The following is a 17,675-nucleotide window of genomic DNA, read 5'->3' on the forward strand; positions in this document are numbered from 1 at the left end:
AACTACGCAGAGTGGAGTTTCGTGCGAGTGAAAGAGTGGTATCGAATCAAGTGCATCGTTCCGTCGGAGCGGCAAGCATAGATATCTTTTGAACACGAAGGGTCGAGCTCCAAGTCAAATCTACAGTTAAAGAAGGGAACTCTCGGTTTCCAGAAACCGTTACAGAACTCAGATATCACGAATGGAGCTCCGCCACAGGCGAAACGGGAGACAAAATGACAAATAAAACTGATCGTAAGGTATCCTGGATTTCATCGCAAGTGCACAACTCCATTTCCTGTTCACAAGTTACATTTAAGCTACAATCTCTTACGTGACCTCACGAGTGGCTATAAGATCAATAAGCTCACTCTTCTTTAGTTTCGAGTATCCCTTCAGCCCCCTCGCCTTTGCTTTGCTCCTCAATTCCGGAAGCTTGAAATTTGACAAGTCTTTACTCAAAACACTATTCTTAAGACCCTCAGCTTGACCAACCTCGATATTCACATTCGCAGCCTTTGACGGCTTTGATGATTTATTTGCTGAAGAAGCATCTTCTGCAGGAGCTGCGGTTGAGGTTTCGACACTCTCTGTGGCTTGTCCAGCCGTCTGCTTGCGGTTCTGCTTGCTGTGATTCAAAATCTCCTTCAGCTCGGAAGAGAATGGTGAGTCACTTTCGAGATCGATAACTGCAGGTTTGGCTTTTATAGAAGCTTCTCCGACTCCAGATGCTTCACTAGAATTCCTCTTCTTCTCGGAGGTCAAAGCTGGAGCGGTGTCTCGATTCTTCGAAATTGACGATCTCTTCGTCAATTTTGACTTTCTGGGAGCTTCTATGGCAGAGGACACCTCATTTGACGAGCTTTTCTTTGAGGACGACACTCGACGTTCCTTCGGTATTGGCGACTTCTTCAAGAATAACGACAGGGGCCTTTCATGCTTTCCAGATTTGCTGGGGATGGCGCCTTTGTTCGTATTCCGATCTTCTGCTACAGCAGATTGAGAAGTAGCCGCTTGAACTTCGGAACTAGAACCTGGTTCTCGAGAAGGAATCGGGGATTTCTTTCGGAAGCTCGATGGCTGGCGTGGTGGCAGAGTTGTGCGTGTCAGATTGTGCGCGGAGGCGCACCCGTTCATCTTGATGTTGTCATTCTGCTTTGCCCTCGGTTGAGCTGAAGCTTCGACAGAAGATGGAGATCCGGCGAAGGAGAAGAAAAGACTCCCATCTGCAAGCTCTGCGAGCCCCAAAAGCTGCATCAACAATATTGGTACCTCAGAGGCCAACCAAAACCTAAAACATCATCTCCTAAATCAAGCTCTCCGGTTCCCATCCGATTTTACACGGTGCATGAGAAAGCATAAACCTCGCAGCAGGCTGGTGAGTTATATATCAAGGTCTCGCTACCGCCACCCACCAGCAAGAGTTGACGGCCATCAGACCTCAAATTTTCTGATTGAGGTTTTAGGGATACAAGCACCATCTAACCCTCAATTTGAAAAAAAAATCTTTTCCTAACAGGTCCATCTCCAAGCAACCTAAAGGAAAACAGTATTTATAAGAGATGCGCGGTAGAAGTGTAGACCAAAGACTCCAATCTTTATATGACGTATTTAGCGTTAGATACAGCTGCCAAGGGTCCATTTACAAGATGGTCGAACTCGCATTGATGAGATCATCGGCTCAAGTTGAATACCAATCAATAAAGGCGGCTTTAAAAGAACAAGCGATACCGTCTCTTTGCTCCAATCATGCATAACGGAGATGACAGATTCCCAACACTCTGCACTGACTGTCAGTTTCTGAAGAGTGGGACGGATTCTAAAACGTTCTACAAGTACTCCAAGTGGAGAACATGAATGCTCATGAATGCTCATGAACCGGACACGCACTACGTCGGATTTGGATAGAAGTCATTATGACTTACCTTGAATGTCTGTAATGTCATCATCGCCCTCGCTCACTACCGCAATATGAACCTTTCTCTTGGAAAACGGTTTCCTGAAAAGAAAGTTTCTGCACATCCCCGTTCTACAAACACCCAAGCACCTGGTCACAAAATTTCTAAGAGTACACGGCTACCATTACATAATTAAGCAACCCTGGGCAACTTAACATTGTGGAAGAAATTATAGCAATGCAGATTGATTCCAACACAGCAAGTCACTGAATCGTGATGACTAAAGCCGCGGGTTACTTAAGTCGCAAAAGGTTGGGACATATTCATTCGATGTGGATTGGCAATGCTTAATTTGGGCAAGAAATATCAAAGTACACGATATCACTCGCTTACTTCAACCCAGGAGGCTAGACTACTGCTTCACAAAAGATTTTCTTGTAGAAAATTTCACTTGGTGATACCTTAATGCTGGATTGCATATACTCATTTTTCATGTTCAAATTGCGAGTAAGTTATGTACATTGTCCACGCTAGAATATCAAAATTTCGAAATAGCAACGCAGGCTGTTTGATAATCTTCAAGTAAGCGCACTGACCAAAAGCAACAAAACGAGAGGACACTAAGCAGCATGAAAGATTATTCTATGCTTTCCCTCGAACCGCTACAGTACACACTGCGACTACAACAGAGCTTTCCCAGAAACGACCGACAAAAAATTTAGCACATTTCTCAAAATTCTTTTTCGTAAGAATCATGAAACCTGAACAATAGTGCAAGTTAAATATCAGCGTTATATTTAGAAATGAGATTATAAGCTGATCCATACGAGATACAGGTCTCAGATTTCTACCAGGAGAATCGTATCTCAAAACCTACAACTCGGTCGACTGCGTTCATAAACAGCTATTCTAAATAGATTGAATTCGCGAAACCGGATTTGTGAAGGATTGACAGCTCGCAAGAAACCCCAATTTTCATCACACCAATGAATTCAGATTCTAACCTGAAAAGAACAGGAGAAACAAAACGAGATCAAGGAAAAATCTGGCGAACCTGGACTCCGAGATAATGCCCTTGAGCCGGTACACTAGCAAGGATGATACAGGCCGCAATCTAACTCCAGAGCTCCCAAACTCCATCGTCTCACGCCCTACTACGTCCACGAATTCACGCTGCGGACGCGGCAACCGCGCTGCTACCAGCGCTGCCGCCATTTCTTCGAGAGCTACACCAAACTGTACCTTCTACCTAATCTCAAAACATCTAGGAGGAAACCCACCACCTTTCAACCTCAGAAGAGCACCGCAAGCCGGACTAATCTTAACATCCAACTCAGTTACGATACTCACAACTCTGAGAACAGTCGAACGACAAAAAACCTGAGAAAGCAAAAGGAGTGTTGGCTCTACGGCGCGAAACAAGCAAAGCGAACCTCATCTTTTCGGGTTCGTGCATTACACCATTTGTCAGGATCCCAGGGTTTGGCACTGGGTGGAGGGCTACATGAAACTTCCGAGCGAGTCCCTTTCCTCACCTGCCATCTCCTGCTGATTTTTGCGCCTGCATCGAGGATGTAACTGGATGAGATCACTATCCACGTAGTTGGTTGTATTCATCAACTGCAGCATTCGTTGTCCACAGATTCCAGCTCCGCAATCATGCACCGTAGCAATGGTGAAGCCTAATGTCACATCGTCGACGCAAATTTAATTCTCCTGAAATCTGGAGGCTGCTGGTATCGCAGACAAGGCTAATCACACCTATCTATAGGAATTGGATTCCGGGATTTTCAGCATAATTTTTAAAGATAAGCGTACAGGTGGGGACAGCTGATTTCCTAGAGCCAGTTGGCATCGTCCGAACCACCCTCCCACACAAGCATTTTACTTCTGACCCCGTGAAAGGGGTGGTCTCGAGGAGCAAAGAAGAGGTAAAACTCCTGAACCCTACTGATTAAGGACCAAGGACCTGGACGGTAAGGTCTTCGGAGTGGCAATGTAGGAAAATTATTCGGCTATTGTCGTGTAAAACCGTGACCTTCAGGTCAGTTTCAGTTCAGATTAATAGATATTGAGGAACTGACGGTGAAGTGGAATGCTGGAAGAAATCACGTCGCAACGCAATCAACGATGAAATGAAAAATCTTTTCCAGCGAAGAAGAAAATGTGATGTTAACATGATCGGGCCAAAATACATCACGTCCAATCTTTGCAAAAGTTTATTCTAGTTTAATTCTTAAACATGTTCGCTCCTCAGCTTCCATAAAGCTACATGGAACCCAAAATTTCTGGTCGATGCAAAGGTGTGAACCGAATGCATTCTGAAACTAATTCGACGAAGTCAAAACTTGGATATTCCCGATGCATGACGATGCCCCGAAACCCGTCGTGACCCTAAACTCTTGATTTCATAATCTAGAATCAACAAGCTCATCCAAGCAATGACGGCATTTTTTTCCAGTCTGTAATGAGGTAACTGAATACAATATAATTGCAACCTCCATTGCTCTGGACGTGCAACCTAATCTAGCACCCAACAAGGGCTCCAATTCAGAATGAATCAAAAAAATAAAAAATAAAATAAATAAAATAAAAACAACGAATGCGAAGAAAAACCGACAGGAGCTTAGCAACTTGACCGCTGCGTTAGCGACTTCGCGCAGCATCTCCGCCGATCCATACGATTCCTACGTCCTGATACGAACATTCCAAGTCCCGCCATGCTTACACAGCAAACTCCGGGTGCTTCTTCGAAGCATCATCCGCAATGCGAGCTTCAGAAATCTGAAACCGGACAGCGACGGTCAGAAGCGCCCCAAAGACGAGCACCGGCAGCAGCATGAGCAGCCAAGGCGGAGTGGGCAGCGGCAGGATCGACGTGAGAGGAATCATGAGGATCATGAATGTAGCCAACAACAAGAAGAGCAGCTTCCGGCCCATGCATCCGCCGCGAGGGGGAAGAGAACGGCACACGAAGGAGAGGACCTCAAATCTCGAATTCCTTGAAACAGCCCGCTCCTGCAATGTTAGCGATGGCGCCCATTCAAGCATAATTATTTGGATACTACCAAAAGGCCGAGGTCCAAGGGCCCCGTGCAGGGGTAGGATGCGTCGCAACGGCAGACCTGAGGAATGGGACTCTGAATGGGGACTATTACGACCACCCCATCACACGTTCAAAATGGCGGACAAATGGGACTCGATGAAAGCAACCCTTCGTATCGACGACGGCATTGAAATGTGGCAGGTCGACAGACGCGGGCCGTTGTTCCCTGCCGTCGTCGAATTCCCCCGAATGGCGGACAAATGGGACTCGATGAAAGCAACCCTTCGTATCGACGACGGCATTGAAATGTGGCAGGTCGACAGACGCGGGCCGTTGTTCCCTGCCGTCGTCGAATTCCCCCGAATGGCGGACAAATGGGACTCGATGAAAGCAACCCTTCGTATCGACGACGGCATTGAAATGTGGCAGGTCGACAGACGCGGGCCGTTGTTCCCTGCCGTCGTCGAATTCCCCCGCCGCCCGCCCTTCCCTTCACGTTGTCCACCCCCCCACCCCCGCCCGTCCCTATGCATCGTCCTCTCCGCTGCGGGTGTCGCCATCGGTCAACCCTCGTTGACCGACACTGGCCACCCTCCTTTGGTCTTCCGAATCGATTGACGACGGCAGCCGTGGATGAAGATGAATAAGTGGATGAAGAAAAGGAGGGGGGGGGGAGTTTGACGAAAAGTTTGTTTGGTGACTAGTTTTGATGGCTGAGGGTGACGTTACTATGACAGATTGTTGTTTGAGATTTGATGTTTGAAGTTAGTCTTTGTTACATGGTTTTGTTAGTTTCTGTTATTACTTTTGTTGAGGATGGACTGGAAGAGTTTGTGAGGTGCAAAATAATATGACAATATATTTGATTGAATTTGATTTTAAAATATTGAATCAATAATCAATATTAATTTTATTACTCAAAGATGAAATTAATCTTATTTTAGAAGAATTTTTAATATTTGGTTAAGGTAGAAATTAATATTTAGTTAAACAAGAAATAAAAAATTATTTTAAAAATAATTGATATAAGATGAAAATATTTAAAAAATATTTTTTTAGGATAATTTGTTGTTATTTTAGCCTATATAGATATTGGATATAAATTTTTATAAGAATATGCTTTAAAGGATCTAATGATGATTTAAAACATGTATTGAAATAAAATACTTAAGGTTAATATAATTAATATAATCAATTATTAGACTAGAAGTATCTTTTAAGTAATGGAACTATTCTTAAAATAAATCCACAATTATAAGTTCCTTTTTGTAAATATAGAATAATCTTTACACTTTTAAAATATAACAAAAATAATTAATTAATATTCATTAAATTATCAAGAATATATATCATAATACAATTCTTAAAAAATAATATATTCTTATAATACTTAAAAAAGTTTAATCAAATAAAAAATAGATATAAGATAAAAAATTAAAATATCTACCGCCAAATACAAAGAAATTAGAGATTCTTGATTTAAAACAAGAATACAAGAAAAGCATTGATAAGAGTAAAAGAAGTCTTATTCTTGCCTCCATAAATACTATCTAACTAGAAAACTATGTGGCAATATTCTATAGGTCATTTGATATGTATCCATCTTGTAATATATGTCTAACTTGCAAGACAAAGTTTCAATAGGTGCACCACATGGCCAACTTATACAACAAATATCCAATATGTGCAAGATGAAGTCAACTTATTGGCTAAGTTTTTAACCTATCCATTATGTACAAACACTTAGAAAGTCAAATTTGCATCTATAAACCTTCTAAGTAGCTTTTCTATAAGATATCATCAAATTTACTTACTTCTACCTACTTCTACCTAACTCCTCTTATATTCACTAATATTGATGTAGTTGTGATATTTACTTGTCATATATTTTTAATAATTTTTTAATAAAAAATTATATTAAATCAAATAGATTGAAAGATATTAAACAAAAGTGGCATTGTGGTGGTAGTAGCAAAAATTATGGTATCATCAACAAAATCTTAAAAATTCATATTTTAACTTATAGTTTGTTATGCAATTCTTCTATTAATTCATTTCTATGTTTCAAAATACTTAACTAAGAAATGTCTAATTCTTTTCAATCATAAAACTAAATCATTGATGATTCATGAATTGGATTATTCTTTTGAATAAATAATACATCTATTACATTAAACTATATAATATGTTTACATAAATATAACATGAAGTATGTTATAAAAATATTAAATTATAAAATAACGAAGATGCTATTTATGTATATAAAGTGTATTAAATATTCTTGTTGTTTGCATTTTTTCTGTTATATAAAAAATAAATTTGGAAATCTGAATTTTTTTATAGATATTTTTACTAATATTATTTTTAAAGAAGCTCTTATGTATGAGTTTTATTGGCATAAACATATCTATTCATGTATAAAAACTATAGTTGCAATATTACAAATATGAATATATATATATATATATATATATATATCTATATATATAGTAGTAGTTGTTCCTTTAAAATAAATATATTTTCTTTTTTAAAATTAAACATGTTCTGTATTTAGTACTAAAAATTTACTATAACTGAACACTATTAAATCCTGTTTAAACACACAAATTATATATATATATATATATATATATATATATGTTTGTGTGTGCAGAAGACGATTTTATGTTAATAGATTTTTTTTTTTTTTTAAAATGATGGGGTACAATTGGAAAGTTGCCTTTGGAGTTTGTGACACTAATATATATATATATATATATATATATATATGATGTATTTATATATTAAATATTATTTTTTTATGAAATTTTTTTAAAATAAAATTGTAGAAAATTTCAATTGCAACACATATTTCAGTTTTTTAGCAATCTAAGTTTAATAATATATATAGTTATATATTAAAGAAGAGCAATTTGTTGATGCCACCATATTTAAAAAAGTATGTGTGTATTTGTTTGTAAATTAATAATTATAAGACTAAATTAACAAATATATAAATAAATATATAAATATTTACTTTGCAAGTATTAATTTTTTATAGATAGTTATATATATATATATATATATATATGTGTGTGTGTGTGTGTGTGTGTGTATGTATGTATAATTTCATAAGGTTTATTATTTTTTTCTAAATTCTAGTATAAAACTTAAAAAAATGTTATTTAAAAAGTTAACTTAGGAGCATTACTAATGATTTTTATTTTATCTATGTTTTCAAAAAAAATAATGATACAATTTGGAAAAGTGTGTTTTTTTTTTTTTTTAAAGTGCATCTAAAATTTATTTAGAACCTTTGTTTAAGATGAAAATTATTAACAACCTAATAAATGTATGTACATTCATATATATAAATACAAATAAAATTATATAAATGATTTATAATACAAAAATAATTATAATGATAAGATTGATGATAAAAAAATTACTACTTTTTTATTTTATTTTATTTTTGAAATAAAATACTATAAAATATTATAAATTACTAAGATAATTGCTGAATTTCACTTAATATATATGTGTATATATATATATATATATATATATATATTTATATATATAATTTTAAACCGACCACAAAAAAACTATAAATTTTTATTTATTTATATTTTATTTTGCATTTTTTTATAATTATTTCATTTTATCTAGTTTGGTATTGATTGAATTTGTTGGTGTAATTGTTGGTTACATTGTGATACATTATTGTATTATAAATTATTATACATCAATAACTTGCTTTATAATTTTACTTCTAAATCAAAACAAGGACATACATTGCTTGTATTAATAATGATAATAATGGAATCTTAATTACAAATAACTACCACAATTCTCTGCAACCAAGGATCTCAATCGATTCTAGAAAGCTAACAACCTTTTCAACAAAACTAATGTCTTGTACAAACCTGTATTAATCAAAATGCTCTGAATACGCACATCATGACCCCAGTTCTAATTGTAACTCCATTTTTAAGACTAGAGTTTATACATTTTATTCTTTTAGGGATCCAAAGGAACATATTAGACCACCCTAAAAGACTGTCAAAACAACATTTTTCTTCACAACTTGTCTCAGCAATGCGAAGCCGGAGAATTCAGTAAGGAAAAGAGGTTTCGAAGATGATTGATAACTCAATGATCAAGTGAATATCTAAATGTAGCAAACAAACTTATTGACGAGTTTACCTTCAGATACTACCTACTACTTACCAAGGATTGGTCCACTGAACTGATCGAGCCGAGGGGCCCAGTGCACCTCAAAAGGGGGTGTTGAAAACACCTTTCTCTTAATTACATCACGACAACAACTGAAGAACCGGATCTAGTGGTTTTTGTGTTCTAAAGTCTGGATTGCATGGGCACACCACTAAATTGGAAGTTCATGCAGCTACCTACAACTCAAGATGCTTTTGCGCAGCAGGCGCAGTATACCAAACCAATTACTTCCAACACCATGAAATCAGTTGATGTGTGGAAGTACCCAACTTCAGCTTCCTGTCAAAGCAGTTCTTAACTTGTAAGCTCCTAAATCTCCTCCATCACACCATTGTGAAACACCAATCAATGCATGGAAAAGCAGGTTAAACCAGACAACAACCTTTGAGGATGAGCTGCCAATGTCTTGCAAGGAACTATGTGTATTGCTTCCTGCAGCTGACGATTTGATTCGCGGTATTGGACTTCGTTTAGATGGAGAAAAGTCGCCATAATAAAGCCTGAGTTGTGACACTTTGTCTTATCCACAAGATCAGCTCATGCTCCCACTTTTGCTCTTCGAGTAAAACCTGCTGAAGCTGGAACTACTTCGCATCTTTTCTGCCGAAGCGACTGAATCCCCTTGTGCAACACCGAATGCATCCTTGAGGCGACTTCTCAAGGACCAGGGTGTGATTGCGGGAGATCGGGCAGGGGATCCCGGTCCAGACCCTGCTTCCTGGTTGTGAATCTCTGATCGTGCCGGCGAGGAGCCTCGTGGTGTATGTTGTCCTCTTTCTCTTTCAGGTCCATTGCCTTTTTGATTTCCACGATTGTAGAAGTCAGCATCGCTAGCGCGCATGAAAGGGGAATATATCACACCAGAGTTTGACATGCGGCTTGTTATAGGACTGGAGCCTCGGTGGGCCCATCGTGGGCTGGGGCTAACCCACTGGTTGCCTTGATCCTGAACCCCCGGCGTTTGGAGATTGTAAGTTTTGTCAGGATCGATTGGTGGAGCTTCAACGTCTTCTGTTGGTTCTGATTGCCGGAGAAGAAGCTCCACGTTTTGGGTCGTTTTTTCAATGGGTCGGGGAGAATGTGCAACTTTTGGAGACGTATCTCTTTCTTCTAGAGCATGGTAGCCTGTCTCGATGCCTTTGAGCTGCTTCCCTAATGCTAGAATGGTTCTCTGGCACTCGGCCAAGGCTGCTGCTTGGGTGTCGCGTTTTGGAGGCTCGTGCTTCATCGGGTGATTAACTAATAGCTGCAAAATAAAGATGATTGCAAATTGAGGAAATATCGTGCTCCAAGCAGCAACTCGACCCCAAGTTAATACAATTATACTTCGGGATAATGTAACTAAGGGTTGATCAAGGCTACCTTATCCCCCGTTGTCTTCACATTCGTTGTTCGTATATTGTATTTGGCTTCATCTACACCTTTCAAGTTCTTGTATCTAACCCAACTTCGTGGATTCATTTATAAACTGTCATCGCCAAAATGGGTGTGAAAAAGAGGTACCTTTTTAGGCTTAGAATCTTCATCTTCTTCGGAGGTCGAGTGACTGGACAGATCCCCATGTGATCCACCAGACATTTCCCTGCTGACGGCGTTGCCTTGCCTGCAAAAGTTGAAGCTTATAAAATTTTGTGTCTGTACAAGTACTTTAGAGGGAGCGTTCTTTGTGGTTTAGCCGCATTTGACCCGCAACAAATCCATTCGTTTGTTAACTCCAATATGGAATATTAAGGCACAGAGACAGATGTCATTAAAGGCGCTGAGTACAAGCTCATCCAACACGCCGCACACTTAAGTGGCTAGAACCTTCACCTTTGAAGTTGATGTTGCACGTCCCCTGTCTTCGTAGCAATGCCTTGGTTACGCTGTCGTTCTCCTTGAAGCTCCCTTTCCAAACCAGCCACTCTATCCCGCAATCTTGTGAGCTCTCCACTTGCAGCTCGGAGTGCAGGATTCGGAGATGATAGCGCCATTAGCTCTTCTTCAATCATATCATCTTCCTTGGTTTGGGGGGTTTCAGGATCATTGCCTTGCTGTAATAAAATCTGTAATGAAACATGCCCTGCAAATTATAGGACATATCACTAGAAAAGCATGCACATTGCTTGTCATTTTTGTTGTGATTCTGGAAGGAACTGTGCGATTGACAACAAAACAGAGACTTTCATGCATGTAAACATTAGGGGAGATGTTACAGGATCTGTCTGTACTTGAAGTTGCGGAACTTTGTGAGTGAGCACTGGGTCTTCTTCTTGTGGCAGTTTTAGAGATCCAACGTGTTCATTACTTATTTCCAACTGGGTAGAGATGTCCGCCTTCTCCGACTCGAGGCGCCCAACATCCCCATTTGTGCTTACCGAAAGATCCCTCGAAAACTTTAGATCTTTATTAGCTGATTCCCGTGAGATTTCACCTTTTATAGGAGAAGTGCAGCTTCCCAGCGGCTTTAAGGACACAATATAATCCAAGACTGTTCCCACCTCCACTATAAAATCAATGAAATCAGTTTGTCCTTGCAACAACATGTTGCTCACATGCGCCAGATTACGCAAAATAGTCTTCAACCCAGGATTTCGCCACTCATATCGTAGTGAGATTTCATTAGTTATCAATTTCGGCAGGCTCATGACAGATGGGGTGCAACTGTACCCAGTTGCCTGATAAAGCATTTCGACCGAATGGAAAATCTTGCGAACTGCGATTGCAAGCTCCAAATGAGGGCTGTCAGCCTGCAAACAGGACACATCATAAGAACCATACATCAACAATTGAAGAAGAAATAATTGATACCGGGCAGTTGTTACAATTAAAACAATAAAAGTTCTGATGGTGATTCCTTAACATCTTATTAATATTTACAAATAGCGAGTGCCGCGCATGACAACAAACAAGTGATTTTCGTCAAAATCCATGTACTCATTCACGAAGATCTTGCATAGTATATGTAGCTAGAAAATCTTAAACCTTCGACTCAGCATCTGAAATGGAGGCTTGTTCGTCACGCATCGTCCCTTCTAACGAGCTGGCCTCTGAAGTTGTTCTCGCATCTTCATTTCTCTTAGCCCTCCCCAAAATATCTTTCAACGAGTAGCCAGAGAGTCTCGTCGACTGGCTGCCACTTCTTCTTCGCTCCCGCTTGGAAAATAGAGCCAACTGTTCTTGCAAACCAATCATGGAGGTCTCCTTTGTGTTCCGGGAACGAAGAACATTGAGTTCCATTTCAGTTTCTTTCAACCTCGTCCTCAGGTCCTGATACATCTGGTCGGCAACTCGTAAGTCTTGGATTTTGGCCTTCAAGGTATCCTCCAAGTTCTGAACCAAGTCCATCGGCGTCGTTGGCATAGTACTTTGCGTTTCTGTCAGGGTCGCACTCATGGCGAGACGCTCCATCTCCGCAAAGTCATCCATGAGCTCAAACTTCTCAAAGTCTCTTGCTTTGACTGAGTCACTCGGACTATCAGATAATGAACCTCTCATCTTTCTCGTAAACTCGGAGAAGCCGTTGGGTGGTACACTGGCGCTATCTGACGCATCTGCAAGGATGTCAAGGATTATTATATGTCTACGGACGTTAAAGAGGGACATCGTCACATCTGCTTTCAACTTGCGAAAATCTTCCCTAAAACAAATGAGATACCAATCCTGTAGATTGATAAGCTGAGCATTAAATAGCCCTCAACAAAGAAATTTATTTTGAGAAACGGAACCCGCACCATTTTTCTGTTTAGCCCTTTTGAGTTCTTTCTCTACAACGGAGAGATGGGTTGTGGCTTTTGAGCTCATGAGACGAGCAGACTCAAGCTCTGCATTTCTTTGTGTGAGGGCTTCCTTCAGCATGTTTATCTCTTCTTCCATGGCCACCACTCGCTCAGCCAGCATTTGTGCCTCGTAAGTTCGCCCATCCAGTTCATTCTCTTGCATAGTGTTGCTTGCAACTGACAGATCCGATTGACTACCACTACGGCTCATAGACCTGCGCCTCCTATCAGCTGGCTCCTTAGACACACCCTCATTTTCCATCCTCATTCTTTGAATTGCTCTTGGACCTGCAGAGGGCAATCAAACCAGCCACATATCAACGTCTGATGTCTCAAAATGAAAATCTGATGTTCAATGCATTTCTCCGTCACAAACTTGAAGACATGTTAAACTCAACCAATATCACTATTGTGACATGTTCACTCCGGGCACACCACACATGTAGTTACTAAATTCTCTTCTAAGCTGCTATAACTTTGTCGATCAGTTCAGCTCATTGGTTCTATCTGTACATCGTTACAAGTGTGCAAGCGAAAGCTTTTGAGGTGACAAGAGGTAGAAGAGATACCTGGAAGTTTTTTGCGTACTAAGAGACGAAGACGATTGCATTCTTCCTCAAGCTTGGCAATTTTCTTCACACTTTCCAGATGTTGTTTAGATGCCATGTCCACCGCCTTACGTTCGTATTCGCGCTCTTGGCTGCGGATATCGAGCTCTTTGTTGAGGACATGTACCTCGTGCTTAGGTTGCGAATTTTCCTTCACCGTCGTCTCCAGCATCACCTAAATTAAGCACATTACAAATCTATGATCATTCGAAAAGGATGTAAGCGCAAGTTATTTCTACCGTGTTTCAAGTATTCAACTTCGTTAACTCAGGTAAGGATTGACATCTCCAATAATAATATCAACTAGTTTCAGCAAATCTTAGATGTGCGGTAATACAGGGCTGCCAAAACACCAATGAGGTCTTCCTCTAAAAAGAGATGAAGGATGTGAATTATTGAACCATTCAGTGAGTCAAAAATTTGTTCGAATATTTTCAACTCATACCTGGAATGCTTTTATCTCGGCCTCGGCAAGTCTTTTGTCCTCACGAATCGCAGCTATACTTTTCGAACGTTCCTGAACGTCTCAGACAGACGTATGTATTTAGTTTTCTAATACAATTGAGCGCTGATATCATGCCACACGATGTGCTGTGCTTTAGATTACAAAACAACATGCGCTGAAGCTCTCACCTGTAAGGCATGACCAAGAGCGGAAACTTCTGCTCTTGATTTCACGAGCTCAGAAAGGTTCTGAGCCAGAAGATGAGAAGATTCTGCGAGCTCTGCTTCCATTTCCGATCGGAATTTGTCAAATTCTCGTGATTTTATCAACAATAAATCATGAATGCGTTGTTCATTTTCCTCTCTAATATTCCTCAGCTGTTTCATGCACTCCTTCAAAGCCCCATCCAAGTGACACACTCGACCCTCAGTGGCCAGTTTCTTTTGAAGAGCTGCATCAAGTTGTGCTTTCAGTGACACCGCTTCCGCTTCGGCCTTCTCCCAACCTGAAAAACAAGATTACCAAACACCAACGTTGTCTGGTTATTCAATGCCAGCCTGAGAGAAAAAAAAAACAAACAAACAATGTTTGATACAATTGTCCATTTGTGCGTCTCATCCACACCCAGTAACAATGCTAATCTGATCTGTGCCGTTCCAAAATTATCAGATGTTTCGGACCAGATCAATAACGTCATATTTGTCACTGTCAGTAACAAAATACAGAAAATCGAAACGAATCACTCTCATATGGTTCCCCCCCACAACCAGGGAAAACACACCAGATACGGCCTCTTCAGCAACTTTGACGTGTTGCTTGACAAGATTATCTTTTGCGGTGATATCAGCAAGTGCGTTGGAAAGCTTATCCGCGAGAGTTTCGGCTCTCTCCTCTGATTGCAATCTCTGAGCCTTGGCCTCATCAGTTACCATTCGATTGCGGTCTTGCTGCATTGAGAACTTCATCGAGAAAGTCTTTCGCGTATGGCTTGGCAGGTCTGTAGGCTGATACTCCCATATCTGGAATTTTTCTCACGTCCATCACATTCGAGAGGTGAATCACCATACCCGAAGTACCATAATATCTCACATTCTAGTTTTCAGATTACTTGCATTTGAAGAAAGAAGAATCAAACCTACATCCCTGGCGCATTAATCTGTAGCAGCACTTCATTGCAAGATTTTCACACCTGCTGATTGTCATTTGATTTGGAGGTGAGTGTGGAGGGAGCAAGCGCTGGTGCAGCGGAAATTTTGTCGTGTGACTTCTTTTTCCAGGGCCAGCTTTTCCGTCTTGAGCTTTCCCTCTCGGCGGACTTCTCCATTGGAGAGAATTATTGTTCAAAGTTGTCTTACTTGAGTACAATTTATAGATCCTGTACCATATTCTCTCGACCAGGTTCACTGCATCCGGAATGGCTTCAGTGTAATCCTGAGGTTGACCGAAATTCTTGAATCCTGAAAAACGTGAAATGATATTCACACTGACTGGTAGGTACTTTGGAAGCCGCCACTGAAGAAGACTGGTTGCGCGACAGTGATTGCTATAAAACGTGCAAACATATATCTTAAATATAAGTTTTCGAATTGTAGTCGCAGAGGTTCACTAACCACATGCCTAGAAAATGAATCATTCGTCACTTAACCTTGCCCTTGAACAGAGCAGATGGGCGTGTCGTCAACTGGCCTTCGCTCCTGTGACAAAAGCGCGTTTCCAGGAGAAGGATCAGTCTAAAACAAGCAGCATTTGTTCTCTTGCAAGAATACTGAAGTACTGATCGAAAAATTCCGACTGAATGGACAGAAAGTTTGTTCAGAGCTCCACATTGACCAAGCAAGGCGGCGAAGAGGACCCTCCATCTCTGGATCCCCAAAAAATTAATCAAACGCTCATACATTTTCCAAAATGTATATAGAGGTTCCTGCGGGCAATGGTGGCCTGGAGGAAGTTAACTCTCGTATCTAGTTACCAGAACCAATTATAGAGCTCAAATATTTCATTAGAAAAATAGAACCAAAAACAGATGGACAGACTGAAATTTTGTAAAAGAACTCGATGCATGAACTCGATCTAAATTTAGCTCCGCTAGATCGTGGAACCACTTGAATGGTAACGAAAAATGCACAAAGTACACCTGGAAGGACACAGATGCTCAAGGATTTGCGGTCCAAGACATCCTCTTCCCAAGTGTAGCCCTTGAGGGCCCTTGCTATAAGCCAAATCTGTCTAGTTACTGTATCTTCCACACCTGGAGGCACTTTTTGACTAAAATGATGACTGAGGAGAGGTACCCAAAGAGTCGAAAGCACCACAACGGTCGGAACGCAAACTTGCCAGTAGAGATGAGGAACTAGATTAGAGCCACGGACATAATTGTATCGCAGCCTCAAGGAAGGTCAACCTCCTGGTGTGTGCTATGATCGAAATTCGATGAAGAATCGATGCCGACTGAATGCCCTTGCAGCAGTGCAGTCTACATCTACAAATAGGATACTATAAAAGTTGGGATAAATTCTAACTATTTTAGCCTCATCAGATTTTTCTTAAATTTGACAGGTGCTTCCCACGGTGGTCTTGAGCAACTTGCTCGGTTGTGATCACTCCCACCCCAAGATCAGGAGCACGGGTCGAAAACAATCGTGATCAAGTTGTGGCAAGCGTCTCTCTTCCTCCCCAAAGGAACCTCATCACGAGTATCTTGCTTTCGAGTGCGGGGTCCGTTCATGTGAACCCACCATCAACCGAAATACACGATTGACAAAACACCCTCCACCGACTTCTATCTCTAGGACGAGAAAACCCATGCTGCCCAGCGACTTCTCAAACTTTCCAACTCCGATCAGGGCGCATTCCGTGCCAAAAACTACCGCCTCACAACCGATCCATTTAACACGCCCCCTAGCATTTGAACAAATCGCCGGAAGCTCTCACTTGATCCAGCACACAGTTACAAGGAAGGACCCTTCGACCTCTCAACCTCTAACCTCCTCTCGACAAACCAAGACATCAACCCACAATCCTCAGAATTCTCATAAAGCACGGAAACGTTCAAGGAGTAAGCAGAATTACATATGAACTTGCTGCGAAGATGGAATTCATTGGCATAGTAACAGGACATGGTTGCGATATTTACGATCTCGGGTGTCCAAAAGCTATAGAAATCTAAGAGAGTTTCTGTCTGCAAAGCAAAGAAAGAGCCAGGAGTTGCAACCGGTTCAGCATATTTTGAATTAGCGAGGTGATGTGAGTTACTAGAAGTGAAAAAGCGTTTGGGCCGGTTGTCTTGCAGGAAAACTTTGGAGTGGAGATTGAATCAAGAAATCACCGCCTTCTTGATACAATTTCCAAGCATTCACATATCTCAGCGCATTGCAATCTTTGGGAAGATCCAATCGGCGAGGAAAAACGATTCCACGCAAAAACAACTACAACATAACTTCTTTAAATGGACACGTAATCACCAAACTGTTCATTTACGACATCTCCAAAAGGTCTGTCCCAGCAGACAGACAAAATGTCAGTTGCTTTTTATTTGCTGGTGCAGGTCCCGAAGAAAAAAACAAAAGTCCAGCACCAGACGAGGAAGAGATGAAATAAGACTCTGCAAAGTTGCTATTCGAGACACTGCATGTGATCAAATCGCAATATCTCTTCTTCTTTTTTTCGGCCATTACTTAACACAAGTCAACACATCGCAGTTATAGTTTCTTTTGTTCCTTAGTAATC

At 40.5% G+C, this 17,675-nt stretch overlaps 2 protein-coding genes across 8 annotated transcripts; both read right to left on the bottom strand.

Moving 5' to 3' along the window:
- Positions 1-102: 102 nt before the first annotated feature.
- On the bottom strand, positions 103-3,433 carry LOC112273289 (uncharacterized). Of its 2 annotated transcripts, none has more exons than XM_024501887.3 (3): positions 2,932-3,433; positions 1,905-2,008; positions 103-1,230 (listed from the first exon to the last, which is right to left on the bottom strand). In XM_024501887.3, exons 2-3 carry the CDS (start codon positions 1,926-1,928, stop codon positions 310-312), a joined length of 945 nt encoding a protein of 314 aa, XP_024357655.1. In that variant the 5' UTR covers positions 1,929-2,008; positions 2,932-3,433; the 3' UTR covers positions 103-309. The 2 variants fall into 2 exon arrangements, with proteins under 2 accessions (XP_024357655.1, XP_024357654.1); XM_024501886.3 differs by having other exon boundaries at positions 103-1,214; positions 2,932-3,355.
- A 5,583-nt stretch (positions 3,434-9,016) lies between these two features.
- On the bottom strand, positions 9,017-17,322 carry LOC112273285 (uncharacterized). 6 transcript variants are annotated; one of them, XM_090245198.1, is made up of 14 exons: positions 17,019-17,148; positions 15,774-15,870; positions 15,560-15,643; positions 15,139-15,406; positions 14,731-14,968; positions 14,138-14,454; positions 13,950-14,021; positions 13,466-13,679; positions 12,852-13,184; positions 12,103-12,671; positions 11,349-11,867; positions 10,951-11,183; positions 10,642-10,741; positions 9,017-10,384 (listed from the first exon to the last, which is right to left on the bottom strand). In XM_090245198.1, exons 4-14 carry the CDS (start codon positions 15,271-15,273, stop codon positions 9,671-9,673), a joined length of 3,444 nt encoding a protein of 1,147 aa, XP_090101324.1. In that variant the 5' UTR covers positions 15,274-15,406; positions 15,560-15,643; positions 15,774-15,870; positions 17,019-17,148; the 3' UTR covers positions 9,017-9,670. The 6 variants fall into 6 exon arrangements, with proteins under 6 accessions (XP_090101324.1, XP_090101322.1, XP_090101325.1 ...); XM_090245196.1 differs by lacking the exon at positions 17,019-17,148 and adding an exon at positions 16,241-16,918; XM_090245199.1 differs by lacking the exons at positions 15,774-15,870; positions 17,019-17,148 and adding an exon at positions 17,202-17,322.
- Positions 17,323-17,675: the final 353 nt, after the last annotated feature.

The sequence above is a fragment of the Physcomitrium patens genome, chromosome 20, assembly GCF_059467195.1.
Source record: "Physcomitrium patens ecotype Gransden chromosome 20, ASM5946719v1, whole genome shotgun sequence".
In the NCBI taxonomy this organism is placed as follows: domain Eukaryota; kingdom Viridiplantae; phylum Streptophyta; class Bryopsida; order Funariales; family Funariaceae; genus Physcomitrium; species Physcomitrium patens.